The sequence below is a fragment of the Falco biarmicus genome, chromosome 5, assembly GCF_023638135.1.
Source record: "Falco biarmicus isolate bFalBia1 chromosome 5, bFalBia1.pri, whole genome shotgun sequence".
In the NCBI taxonomy this organism is placed as follows: Eukaryota; Metazoa; Chordata; class Aves; order Falconiformes; family Falconidae; genus Falco; species Falco biarmicus.
Window position 1 is genome coordinate 84,819,375 of NC_079292.1, and position 13,834 is coordinate 84,833,208.

Consider the following 13,834-nt stretch of genomic DNA (forward strand, 5'->3'; position numbering starts at 1 on the left):
GGTCAGAGCCAGAACACAGCACTGTACTAGCTACTAAGAAGAAAATTAACTCTATCCCAGCTGAAACCAGGACACCCTCAGAATCCAAGAAACTTTCAGTTCACCGGGGCTGTTTTTGGCATTGCTGCCCAGCGAACACCCTTCACACAGCAGGATGCGCTGTCACAGCTTTGCACCCCTTTATGAGAACTGCCTGGGGTTTTTAAGTGACCAGCTCACAGTCTGGCTGCAGACGGCTTTAGCAGGCACCACTGCCCGCTTTCCCACGCGGCAGCTCCCATCCCCGAGCCCCTGCACCGAAAGGCCGGGGTGAGCCACATCCACCGCTACGGCCTCTCATGTTATGCAGCCCTGGAGCTGCCTCTGGACCTCAGCTGCGCACAACGCTGCCCGGGGGCCCTGAAGGTGCAATTAAACACCTGCAACAGGCTGCAGTTCTTACTCCCTCTTCACATCAGGGAATTGCACCTCATGCCTGGTGTGAACGGTCACTTCTGCTGCCCTGCCCGGTGCTGACACGGGACCAGCTCTTTAAAACGCTCTCAGTACAGAATTACACGCATACCAGCTCACAAGAAAATTACGAGCTGTCAAAAGTTCCTTGGTAAAGCGGAGGCGCATTGCTGCCCAGGAGGACAACCGACAAACAGAAGCACTAAAACTCGAAGCGGCGGGGTCCGGAGCCTCGAGGGATGATGCGCTGGAGCCCGGCGCCGCCGGAACGACCCACACCGCGCGGCATCGGAAAGGCTGCAGGAGCCCGCACGGCTGGCAGGCGGCAGCTACGGCGGACGAGCGGCCCGCAGCTCTGCCCGGTACTCGGTACCCACCCTGCCAGCGGCGCGCCAGAGGCTCCAGCCCCTCCCACCCCGTCTCTCATTTGCCTACAAGGCCACGCCCCTTTACGTAATGGCCCTATCGCGCGCGTCCTATAAAAGCTGTTGCCCCGCCCCTTTCTTCTACCACCGATAACGGAAGCGCCCGGAGGCCGAGCGGTGACGCGCCCCGCTCACCGCCCCCCTACAGGCTTCCCCCCCCCCCCCCCCCCTTCCCCCCGCCCCCTGAGCGGTATGTGGGGAGCGAGCCCCGGGGGGGCGGCCGATGCGGTGAGTGCGGGCGGGAGGGGGACGGGGACAGGACAGGGACGGGGCAAACGGCCGTTCCTTTCGGCTTTCTCCTCCTCTCCTCAGCCCGTCTCCGCAGCCGGCGCGCCCCGCAGGCCGCTGCCCCGCCCTGCCGCTCCGCCCCCGCCGGCCGGCAGGTTGGGGGGGGGGCTGAGGCCTCCGTCTTTCGGGGGCTTGCGGGCCAGCCGCAGGGGTGCGGGTGCTGCGCTGAGGTCGAGCGCCCCGCCGTGTCCCTGAGCCCCGACGGGCTCAGCTGCGGCGCTCGGGGGGGCCGGAGCGGTGGGCCCCCGCAGCGCGGGGCGGTGAGCGGCGGCACAGCGGAGGCCGCTGGCCGGGTGCCCCGCGCTGGCGCTCAGGCCGCGCCTGGCTGCCCCGCTGGCCCTGGCGCTGACCTCGGCCGAGCCCCCGCTGAGGCGCAGCCTTCGCTGAGGAAGAGCCGGGGAGTCCCTTGGCGCTGCCAGTGGGCCCAGCAGCGGCCTGTGAACAGTTGCTGTTGGTAGGGCTTTGGCAGCAAGCACCATCTGCCCGGTGGGAGCAGGCAGGCTGGCCCCGCGGTGTGCCTCTGGATTTGCTGCCATGCGGGTGCTGAGGCGCTGGAGCAGGTTGCCCCGAGAAGTTGTGGATGCCCCATCCCTGGAAGTGTTCAGAGTCAGGTGTTGGATGGAGCTTTGAGCGACCTGGCTAGCAGAAGGTGTCGCTGCCCGTGGCAGGGGGATTGGACTAGGTGATCTTTAAATTTCCCTTCCAGCCCAAACCGTTCTGTGATTCTGCACACTGTAAAGCGTGTTTATCATTCAAACTTTAAACTGTACCTCTCGAAAAATGAGGCCATGCATTACCAGTGGTGGTAAAGCCATTCAGTCACAGCACAACATACAATGAGCATTCATTCTATTTAGAAGGATGTTTTTGCTGTCAGAGTAATTGTGGTTAATTTGAGCTGTTCTGGTAACTCCTGGACCAGTAAAAACAATGCTAATAATGGGAGTTGAGAGGCCTTCTGTTAGGGATAGCACTGCTAATTACATTCTTATTGCTGCATCTTTGACAGTTGACATCCTGTCATCCAGAAAAAAACACTGAGCTTTTTCTGCTCACTGTGCGTGCATTCAGCATTCTTGGGACAAAAAGCAACCTGTTCCTTATAAATGGTGTGGGTTTCATTTTAAATTCATCAGTTGAGCAATTTCCTTCAAGCATTTTGGATTTGTATCACCCTTGAGAGCAAGCTCTCTTGTTTTTATGGCTTTGTGTGTTCATGTCTTTGAATCATTCTTCCATACTTCTAAGTATCTTGGAATCTACCTTCTTACCCTGGACTTTGTGACTAGGGTAATGCATGTGGATTGAATGTAACATTTTTGAAAGTTTTTGTGAAACCATCTCCTTAGTAGATGGTTTATTCTGGAGGCTGCGTTGCACCCAGAGGAGTGCAAGTGTATTGATGTGGCACGTATGAAAACATGGGTTCTCTGGTTTTAACTTGTTCGAAAGGCATTACTGATTTGATTAGTCAGATTCAGGATCTAGAACTAATGTTGGGATGGACGAGGTCTGGCCATTTCAGGGGGAATATGAGGAAACTAAATGTTACCAAAAAAGCCTGAACTGCTTTACTCTTAGCTTTAAAAAAAAGTGTAAACTCTCTCGGCCTTCTCTCTGTACTAGAGAACACAGCCAAATACTCAAGTTGAAGGCAAAAGAGTATCATCAATAGATGCTGGCCAGTTGTGTTTGTAGAGGAATGAAGGCAGTTAATTATCATTGATAACATACAGCTGTGGGCTGGCTTCAGGGGCGGTGGGTTGGCTGACGTGGATAGTGTGCAGCTGTGGCTGGTTCCTGCTAAGTAGTTAATTAGCTCTGGGGGGTATGAAGATGAGATTGCGTGAAAAGAGACCTGGAAGAAGCAGAGGAAGGAGAGAGTGTGTGCTGGATGTAGGCGAGATAAGGAGAGGCTCTGGAAGAAGCAGGGGGCCTGAATGAGGAGTGGCTGACTGGAAGAGGAGCCCGGAGAAGGAGGAATCTGGATGCCTCAGAGGCGAGAAGCAGGGTGGACTGGCCTGAAGAAGGTGAAGAAACAGCATAGACAGTAGATGAACTTTTGAAACTTTGTGAGGGATTGGTGGCTGTGCTGGGGCAAGGCACGGGAATTACTTATTGAAGTTAACCTGGTATGGGATGGTAAAAGCCTTGTTGCAGCCACCTAGTCTTGCTTGTGCTGCAACAGTGCTTTAACACCAAACAACTATAGGCTCTGTGACTGCATTGCTGTGAGGAACAGAAGGGATCTTGGCAGATGCCCTCTGAAATAGAGAACAGTTTTCTTACCTCTTTCAAAGTATTTTTTCGTGCAGCTGTTGTATCTTCAGTGTAGTTGCGCTTGAACTTGAGGCAGCCATGTATGTAGCCTTGCGTAGGCTTTCATTTGTACCAAAGTAGATTTACACTCAGATTCCGCAGTTTAGAGGTGATGCGGAGTTCCATGTCTGATTCCTCTGTTTTCGAAGCATCTGGATTTTTGTAGCCCTTTGGAGCTTTTGATGATTAAAATACAGTCCCTAGCTATTACCACAAAGAGGTTTCTGGAATTGCTCTTCAAACAACCACAGGGGGCTAGCTTGGGAAAGACAAGAGGGAAGGGTAGCGCTAGAAGAAGTGTCTTCTGCTCCCAACTCCTGTCCCAGCAGCATTGGCCAGCCGGTGCCTACTAGTCTCCAGTATTTGCCTTCTTCAGGTCTCTACTTTTTTTCTGGGTTGATGCGTCCAGGAAACAACTGAAGCATACAGGATATTAAGTGGACATTGTTTGATTTGCTCGTGCTGAAGGGTGTTGTTCTACTTCTTGGAAGCAAAAGTTGAGGAAATCGTTGGGAAGAGTGCCAGCCTTAGTTAAGCAGTTAAGAGTGGATGAATTGCTGACCTTTTCTGGGAGTAGGGCAAGCTTCTCTCCCTGAAAGATTCCCCCCAAACTACTTAGAATTTTTGCCTGGGGGTTGGGAGCTGGGGATGGCAGAAAGAGTTGACATATTAGGAGGTACATGCAAGTAGAGTCAAGTGTTTTCAAAGTTTTCAGGATTTAATTGATGAATGAAGAAGCAGCTGAAATATGTCAGGGACTGTAACGGTATTCCAGCCTAGCTCTTGGTAGGCTTGAACTTGTCTAGCTGCTGAATTCTGCAGACTGCCGCCTGTTTTATGAAGAAGTTTCTCTTTCACTTGTTATGAACTTGACACATGCAACCTGTGATAGGAGTCTCCTTCTTATGTTGGAAGAAAATGTGATTTATTATGCCTTATTGGGTTTTGTCATGATTTTGTAGACCTCTGCTGCATCCTTTCTTCAGACCTTTTTCTTCCATCCTGCAGTACCCAAACTATGGTAGTCACTGCTTGTGTGGAAGCCACTCTGGCTGTTGGTGAGAACCTTCTCTGAAATTATAAACACAGAGTATCAGTAGTTTCACTGTATCATTTTTAAGTGGGTGCATCAGTGGGGAAACAAACCTTCACGCAGGGTTGAGGAATAATGCATTGCGGACTTGCACAGTTAAATAATTATGTTCTTTGTCTTAGTTTTTTAATCTTTTCCTAACAACTTCTGATATCCAGTCTAATTTGTTCACTGTTGATGAGTACCTAGTAGATGTTTTCATTAAACATTAGGTGTAACCTCAACACCTCATTCCTGAGTGGTATGAAACTCTGAGCCTGTTGTGTATATATGAATGGCTGTGCTTATGTGACCATCAGTATGAAATTTAGCACCTTTCTTGGATCTGATAAAGCCTATAGTTCTTGCCTTTGTGTTTTACTGGCGCACTTTCAGACATTCGAGAGAGTTTTGAAAATACTTAAAGGATAATACTGGATAAGTAGCAAATTGACAATTTTTCTCTAAACAAGAGAAGATAAATTTGCCTTCCACCTGCCAGGCTTTTTTTTTTTTTTTTAAGCATAGCAAAATCACTTTATTTTTCTTTTTTATGAATTTCTCAAATAATGCATTTTTTGTGAATAGTATCAATACTTTTTTTGTGTATGTCTGTGAATGTTTCAGGAAATGCTTCAGAGAACATCAGAAGATTTTTTGCCAAAGATGGAAAGTTCAGTTGAAGAGATGGATACCTCTGATACCCAGTGGGGCTGGTTTTATTTGGCTGAGTGTGGTAAATGGCATATGTTTCAGGTAAATACATATTAACTGTGATGATTTCAATACATCAAATTAGCTATTGCTGAATTTGTCTAAATGTGCTTTTTCATTTATTTTGAAGACTGATTCAAACAGTCATTGCTCTGTTAGCAGTGAAGATATTGAAAGGAGCTTCCGAACAAACCCACGTGGTTCTGTTTCTTTTACTACATCAAAATTTAACTACACGCTAGACTTCTCAGGTATGTATCTTTTCATAAAGTAAATTTAAATAATAGAAGGTGTTTGATACACCAGTTCACTTGTTCGTTCAGCAAATTATTGTCCTCGTATCCCATGCAAAAACTTGTGATGGCAGAGGTTGTCTTTACTGGATAGGAGTTTTTAGAAGCAGCTGCTGTGTTACATTTTCTAGCATAGTTTATTAATAAAAAGTAGCATGTCTTTTTTAGTAGCACTCCATGTTAGTGCCACTTCCCTCAGGCCTAGTGGTATGTAGCATACGTCTATGGGACTGGGATGTTTGAACCTTTTTTCTTTAACATTCAACTGCTTGTAAACTTGAAAAACCTCTTCCATTCAGAATCTTTATAAGAAACATTGATGTGAAGGAAGTTTTCTGCAATATACTGGCATCAGAGCGTTTTAATAGTTCAGCAGGTGGTTGAAGCCAATTTTGTTGTCAGAATAACAGGGAGATAGGCAAAGAGATTTTCTGGTAGATTGTAAAGGCCTCACTTATAGCATAATTAGAATCCTGTAATATTCTGTAATTTACAACGTAAGTAGCTAACTATAAATTAATCTGTCCTTTGTTCAAAAGTGTCTTCTAATGACATCTCTTTTTTTTTTTTTTCTTTAACACTTCCATTCACAGATTGTTTATTTTCTGATTAAATTATGTAATGGCTATATGCTTAAATAGAAGCCTCTTTCCAATCAAAGAAAATAATATTTCAAATACAGAAAGTGGGGACTGAGTAAAACAGTGATTTACTAGGAGTAAATTTGTATGTAACAGTATAAGGAGGTTTATGTTTTCACGTGTTGAAATGTCTGTTTAAAAAAACTTTTTGTTTTGCATCTGGAATAAAACCACTAAATGCAAATACTAAAGACTGATTTATGTTATCGTTTGTAGGTCATGGTGTCTTGCATTAAGAATGTTAATATGCTTTGTCATCCTAGTTGTATTAAAGTCAGTGGGGGTTTTGCCAGGGATCTAGTGGGGCTGAATGTGCATTTTGTTTGTGTAATATTTGCACATTTTGCCAACTTGTATAAATGACAGTGGTTCTGAGGCAACTATTTAGAAACATTTATTGAAAATGCTGATTTGTTAGTTGTTGAAATGGGAATTCCTGTCAAGCAACTGTGAGTGTAGTAATGTTAATTTTAAAAATGACACTTAAATGTTTCATATACTGTAGATGAATTCCAGAAACATTCACCCTAATTCTTCTTTTATTCTCAGTTATGAAACAAACCAACCTAACAACCCTTAAGCAACGTCCAATAAAGCGAGCTCCCTTTTCTATCAGTGCTTTCAGGTAAGGAAATAAAAGGAAGACTCCTTATTTTATGTTATTCCTGATTCTTCTAAGTAAAATGAAACAAATATATTTATTTACTTTTTGCATCAAACAATTGAACCAAGGTGGGAGTGCAAGTCAAGAAGGAAGACATTTCAGAGTAGAAGAGTGGCAAAATAATTTTTAGTTTGTTTTTTATCTTTTTTTCTGAGAAAGTAAGGAACTTGTAGTGGGAGAGGCAAGGCATACTGAATACTGACATCCTTTGGCAAGGTTCTTAAAGCTGTGCCTGACTTTAGTCATTGGAGTTCCTTGCTGTAAATACCTGTTGAATCAGAATTGCTGTGGAGAAGCAGCAGCAAAAAATGGAAGTTTGTTCCATCGTAATAATGACTTCATAAATCATTTAGAAGTATTATTGTAACAGCAAAAAAGTGTTATATTTTCTTGCCTCTATGTTTTGATCATTTTCTCTAAAGTTACTTGAAATTACAAGAAATTGCATCATAACAACCAGATTGTTTTATGAGCCTAGTTGCTTTAGATTTTTTTCTTACCATTTGATCAGTCATTAGATGTAAAGCTGTGCTGTTGTAAATCTGATACTCAGTAAACAATAAACTGATCTATGCAGTGATACTACCACAGGTAAAATTGACTATATGGAATACGTAGGTTTTTTTCCCCCATAGTTTCTTAAAAATTATGATAGTTCTGAATTGCAGTCTGTTTTTACTTTCAAAAAGAAACTTGGCATTTGTAATAAAAAATGAACGTCAGTGTAAAAAGATTGCTACTACAGGAAGGTGTGTTTTTTCAATGGATATTTGCTGAAGAGTGCATGCAGCAACACGGCAATTCACTTTTGGGTTTTTGTTTCTTCAATAACTGCATTCAGTACTCTCTTTTCATGTGATGACACCATTCTTTACTTTCAGGAAATCCCTTCTTTTAGTCCCGGTTTTAAGGCTTAAGAGCTGCTTTGTATATGGTGTATATGCTTAGAACGCCTTTCTGAGCGTTTGGTTTTGTTTTTTTAAAAAAGAAATTAAACTATAATTTTCGAGTGTGTATTTCTAACATGATGCTTTTAAATACCTCAAATGAGGGCTCAGTTTCCAGAGGCTTAGGCTAGTTGTAATTCCTGACAGTTTGGAATGTTCAGGCTATGTGTACACTCTTGCATTTCTAAATTAGTGTTACTCTTCTGATGTTGCGGACCTTTCTGACAATCTCTTCTGATTTATCTTCCTACCTTTTGTTGGGTAGATGGTGTATAATTTTTGTTATGTTTTATATCATTTTATATTAAAACTGTTCATTGCTGTGGTTTATTTATAATAAACTAAGCCAGAATCTGAATACAAATTAAGATCTCTTGCCTTTGACCTTACCTGCTGACAACAGCCTTTGTTTGAATTAAAACCCTAAGTAGTTTTGTATAAGTTCTGTGGGGTGTTGGTGGTTGGGTTTTTTGCGTACTGTGTTGTTTGGAACAGGATTTTGACAGGAAGAAAATGCCTCATGTCTTTCATATGATGTGTTTTTACCTTCCTTTGAAGTTTCATCTGTGAAAATGAGGCTATCCCTATGCCTTCACACTGGGAGAATGTAAATACTGAGGAGCCATATCAGGTGAGAGCTGGAATGCCTGTTGGTCAAAAACATTTGATAATGAAGTAATGCACCGAACTGAAATCGTGCTAACCTCTTTTTTTCCAGCTTATTCCATTGCAAAAGAAAACAAATGAATATAATGAAGTTTCTAGTCTCTTTGGAAAAACAATGGATAGTCACCGAATTAAAAGAATTAAGAGAATACAAAATCTAGACTTGTGGGAGTTTTTTTGCAGGTGAGATTATTTCTAAAACCAACAGTCTTAGGATTGTTAACAGAGAAAATCGTGAAGGCATGCAGCAGAAATATGTTTAATTGCTTTTATTATTAATGAAAATGTGTTAATCTTTAATTTTTTTTAATCTGTATTCAAAATTCCGGTTACAAAACTCTGTAGTTTCTACAGGTGCAGAAGTGTAATACTTGTAGAAATGCATTAAAACGTGGCAGTGCTAGGTTAGTGGTTGGACTCGATGATCCTAAAGGTCTTCTCCAACCTAAACAATTCTATGAATCTAATTGTAAATTTGGTTATATTTAGCTGTTTAAGTATTAAGGCTTATTTGCTTGGCCTTGTGTTTCAACATCTACCTTTCTATAAATAAGTTTCTGTAAAGGTGTATTTATACCGTCTTAATACCAATTTTAATTTTTGAGGGTAGGAATAGCAAGCAGTCTTGAAACCAAATGTCTTTTGAGTCTCCAGTGTAGATGTCAGAGGGAGGCAGGGGAAGACCTTTTTTGATTAGTTTAGGAGCTAACAAATGATGTCATTTGGAGAGTGTATTAGTTTTCCTGACTGGTCAGTGAGTAGAATTCATGGTTTAAGAACTCTGAATCTATGGATGCTGTGCTAGAATATTCTCACAGTATGAAACTGAGAATGGGAATTAGAATTTCATATGTTAGGAGCATTACAGTATCTCCATATAACTATCAAAAACTATGGTATTTTTAAATACGTGTATGGTATAAAAGTATATGGAGAAAAGTTGTTTTGGCTCTAGAAGTTTTTTCCTTTCTCAAAAAACCCTCTACAATATAGTAACAATGAAAATTGTTAGAGTAAGTGTGTGCAACTGGAGCTCAGCTGCCTTTCTGCTGTGGGTAAAATAAAGCCTTGGAGTAGATGAGCTTAGGGACATGAGTAAAGAAATTACTGTCTTGGTAGTATATTACAAAGAAGTAGGTATTCCAGTATTTCAAATTCACTTAAAGTTCTTTTGGTGTCCTGTGTGGGAAAGTGAAGGTAACAGAAAATGAATCGTAGTCTAGCATATTTAGGTTTGTGCATCGCAGTTTGGAGTTGTAGAGGAGCACAGGAAGCAGAAAGCAGTGTTTGTCAGTGAGGTTGCTGAGCGTCTTCAGAAACAGCCTGTGTGCTTGCATGTGTACAAAGAGCCTGTCTCTGGGTGTTTAGTTTTGCTTTAGATTCTCCATTGAGTGAGTTGGCTGTATGAGATCCTTCCAAGTGGTGGATCAACTTAATTTTGTTTTACCGGATTAGCTTATTGCTGCTGGTGGAAAGTGCTAAATCAATGTTTTTTAGAATGGACTCCTCAATTTTTGTTCCAAATCAACAAAAAATGCATGGCATATCTGCATTATGCAGAACCACTTTCCTAGCGTGCTCAGCGTATTCCACTACTTATGAGGAACAATTGCTACTTAAACTTTTGTGGTTTTGGAGAAGTGTTTTGTTTCGGGACTGAATTTGAGCATTGCTTGAATGATTATTTGCATCGTTGTAGCGGTCAATACACATTTACCTCTTAATTTCCCCCTATTAATGACTATTTTAAACTGGTTTTATGAAATCAGCTGGTCAGAGATAGTGAAGAACTGTTACAGAACATTTTTGAACAATTGATTATTCATCTTTTCTATAAATCTGTTCTGTTCCTCTAGGTTACCTTCATACTTTGTCAGAGATCAGCAGCCATCAATAGAGGGCTGCTAATAAAATTTTGAGTGTTCAGCATCACTAGCCCGTAGCTCAGAGGTGTTGCCTTACACAGGTAGTTTTCTCAAAATGCTTGGCTCCTGGGTTTTGTTGAATTGCTAATGGAACTTGAGGGCCTGGAACCTCCCTGCCTCTGACACAAAATGTCACAAATGAGATTAGTGAAACCTCCCAGATGCCCTTGTGATTCTAGTGACGTGCTGGTTTGGAAAGCCATTGTAGGTGAAAGACACATAGAAAAAAATTTAAGTTTCCAAGTGTCGTGGTTTAACCCCAGCCAGTAATTAAGTACCACGCAGCTGGTTACTTTCTTCCCCCTAGCCCTGGTGGGATGGGGGGAGAACTGGAAAAAGGTTAAACCCATGGGCTGAGGTATGAACAGTTTAATAATTAAAGTGAAATATAATACTACTAATAATTATTGTGATGAAAAGGGACATAACAAAAAGAGAAATAAAACTCAAGGAAAAAAAAAGCGATGCACAGTACAGTTGCTCACCAGCCACTGACTGATGCCCAGCCAGTGTCTGAGCAGTGATTCCCCCTCCCCACCAACTCCCCCCCAGTTTGTATACTGAGCATGAGGTCATATGCTGTGGAATATCCTTTTGGCCACTTTGGGTCAGCTGTCCTGGCTGGGTCCCCTCCTAATTTCTTGTGCCCCTCCAGCTCTCTTGCTGGCAGGGCCTGAGAAACTGACAAGTCCTTGACTCGGTATAAACACACAGATGTTTTGGACAGTAAGCCAGAATAAACCTATCTTTCAAGCTAAGTACTGCAAGATTTTAACTTCTGTGAAATGTACTTATTTATAAATCATGCACATTTGCAATGTAATGCCATTAATATGATAAGGACTCTTTGCTGCCTGTCTCTTTCCCTGGGACCTGGTTGACAGGACTTCCTCAGGCTACATCTAAACTGCAGGCCCTCAGAATGCTTCCCCAGTTCAAGTGTGCACTCCAGTTCTAAGCAGGTTGCTTAATTTGATGAATCAAAGTACTTGGCACAGTGCCACATGCTCTGTGGCTTTTATAGGAAGAAAATTTGGGTGCACAGACAAGAACAAAGCTATGATGCGCTCCGACTTGCTTTTGTCTGGATAGTCAAGGGATCGTAACTATGAGCTTGGTGATTTAGACACAGCTTCAGAGTCAACTTCTTCATGGATCTTAGGAAAACCCAGCTGACAGTCACTTAAAGATTGATGGAAAATATATCTGTGCTGTAATTGAAGATGTGCTATGCACTTCTGCCCATGAGACTAATATAGATTTACCTGTAGTATAAGGGTTTTTTCAGAACTCTAGACCAGTGTACGACTTCGCTCTTTTAGAAAGTATGTGAACCATAAATTCAGAAAAACATTATGAAATGATCACATTAAAGTAACTTTACCTAAAAATTTAGGCAGTTTTATTTTTAGTATTTTTGCTTGTTTACCTGTGCAATTACACTTTATAATCCACTATGTTATTCCTCCCACCATGCTATTTAAGTACGTAGAGGAAACAAAATGGGAGGAAAAATGCCTTTCATTTAAAAATGTATCTGCAGAAATTGACCATGCTGAAACTGATGCCAAATGAACAATGTTGATAAAATTGCTATAAAAGACCTTTATTCCTAATCTTTGTTTGCTTCTGAAAATAGTCCACAGCATCTAGAAGTGTGTGATTTCTGAACACGTACCTTACGAATTCTGATCTGTTTAAAAACTAGAATCATCTAGACGCTTGCAAAAGTGGCATGTGTGGTGTGTTTTAGGTCTGTTCCCTCTACAGTGTTTTCAGAGTAGTAATGTAATATGATCGTACAGATGTGTGTAACGTTGTGTTGTGTGTTCTCTGTAGGAAAAAGGCTCAACTAAAGAAGAAGAGAGGGGTCCCAACTATTAATGAGCAGATGTTATTTCATGGCACCAGTAATGAATTTGTGGAAGCAATATGTATTCATAACTTTGACTGGAGAATAAATGGAATGCATGCTGCTGTGTATGGAAAAGGTACGACAAAAATACTTACAACAGTTTGGTAATCTTAACAGTTCAACGTTAAGTGTTCCCTATAGTAAGTTCTTTGTGATGTACTCCCTGTGCTCATCCCAGAGCTGTTTACTATAGTTCTGCTTTTACATCAAGTGTAATTAAGGCAGTTAAGATGCAGTAAGGAATTCAAATTGCTGCAGCTGGCTGAAAAGACCATGAAGCATGGGGAAGGGATGCCCAACAAAGCAGTGTTGATCACAAGACAATTTCTCTACTAAAACATTCCCACTAAAAATATTTGGTCATGTTGCTATAATCTGACAATTTAGGAAAGAAAAATCGAATTACTAATGAACATAAAAGAACAGACATCTTTCATCATCTTGATACCTATGTCCATGCTCTAGTAGTTAAACTGTCACAATAAGAATGTCACCAGACTTTTTTTTTTTTATTTGAAAGGGACCTATTTTGCAAGAGATGCATCTTATTCCAGTCGCTTCTGCAAAGAGGACATGAAGCATGGAGATACATTTCAAATTCATGGTGTGAATCTGAAGCCTCATCTGCATAGACCAGATAAAGTCATGTTTCTTGCTCGTGTACTAACTGGTGACTATATCAGTGGTGATTCAAAATACATGAGGCCTCCTTCAAAAGATGGAAGTTTTGTGAACTTGTATGACAGCTGTGTGGATAACACCTGGAACCCAAAGATCTTTGTTATCTTTGATGCCAACCAAATCTACCCAGAGTACTTAATAGAATTTTGTTAAGCTCGAAAGGAGCTGAACAGAATATTGTTTGTGTCTTTTTTTGATACTTTTGTTCCTTTTGTAAAGATAACAGTATAAAAACATGAAATGTGAGAGAGGTGAAGGAAAAGCTAGCATATGTTCATGGAGGAAGGAAGCTATCAAACATTCAAGGCAGGTTGTCGGGCTGTTTTTAAAAATCTGTAAACTTTACTAATGCATTTTTCAAATGTAGCGACTATTACAAATTTGAAATTGCTTAGTGAGCCTTAAATAGATTGGGCATTGGTAAGTTTACAAAGGCAAGGTTTATTTTCTGATTTTTTTTTTAATGTATTACAAGTATTTATTCATGTGGTAGCAATTTACCTGTAACATAATATGCCTATGATGACACTAATCTTTTATAAAGATTGTCTGTAGAACATAACAATCACAAAATCAACAACAAAACCCCAGGGGACTTGGCTACATATGTATGTATGTCTGTGTTCTGTAGTACACTTTGCTTTGTTTGGAGGCCTAATTTTATTTTTTTTTTTTAGTAGGTTTAGAATGCAAACTATCTGGAGAAAACTGATGAAGGAGCTATAAATTTTACCGACTCCATTATGTTTAACTTAAGCTTACAGTAAATGTACCTACAATTATATACTTGCAAGATTACAAAATCCTTGCACTGGGACTTGAGCTTTTGAT

General features: G+C 41.4%; 1 protein-coding gene across 1 annotated transcript; it reads left to right on the plus strand.

The window, feature by feature from the left end:
• Window positions 1–972: 972 nt before the first annotated feature.
• PARP11 (poly(ADP-ribose) polymerase family member 11) lies at window positions 973–13,610 on the plus strand. The gene is made up of 8 exons (XM_056341362.1): window positions 973–1,106; window positions 5,185–5,313; window positions 5,402–5,522; window positions 6,755–6,830; window positions 8,375–8,447; window positions 8,535–8,665; window positions 12,247–12,398; window positions 12,843–13,610. The coding sequence occupies exons 1-8, from the start codon at window positions 1,071–1,073 to the stop codon at window positions 13,154–13,156; spliced, it is 1,032 nt and encodes a 343-aa protein (XP_056197337.1). The 5' UTR covers window positions 973–1,070; the 3' UTR covers window positions 13,157–13,610.
• Window positions 13,611–13,834: the final 224 nt, after the last annotated feature.

Bases quoted from the DNA above. Each gene is read 5' to 3' on its own strand.
- PARP11 (XM_056341362.1), top strand. From the start codon at position 1,071: ATGTGGGGAGCGAGCCCCGGGGGGGCGGCCGATGCG. The intron at 1,107-5,184 runs GTGAGTGCGGGC...TGAATGTTTCAG, and splicing joins CCGGGGGGGCGGCCGATGCG to GAAATGCTTCAGAGAACATC. The intron at 6,831-8,374 runs GTAAGGAAATAA...CTTCCTTTGAAG, and splicing joins TTTTCTATCAGTGCTTTCAG to TTTCATCTGTGAAAATGAGG.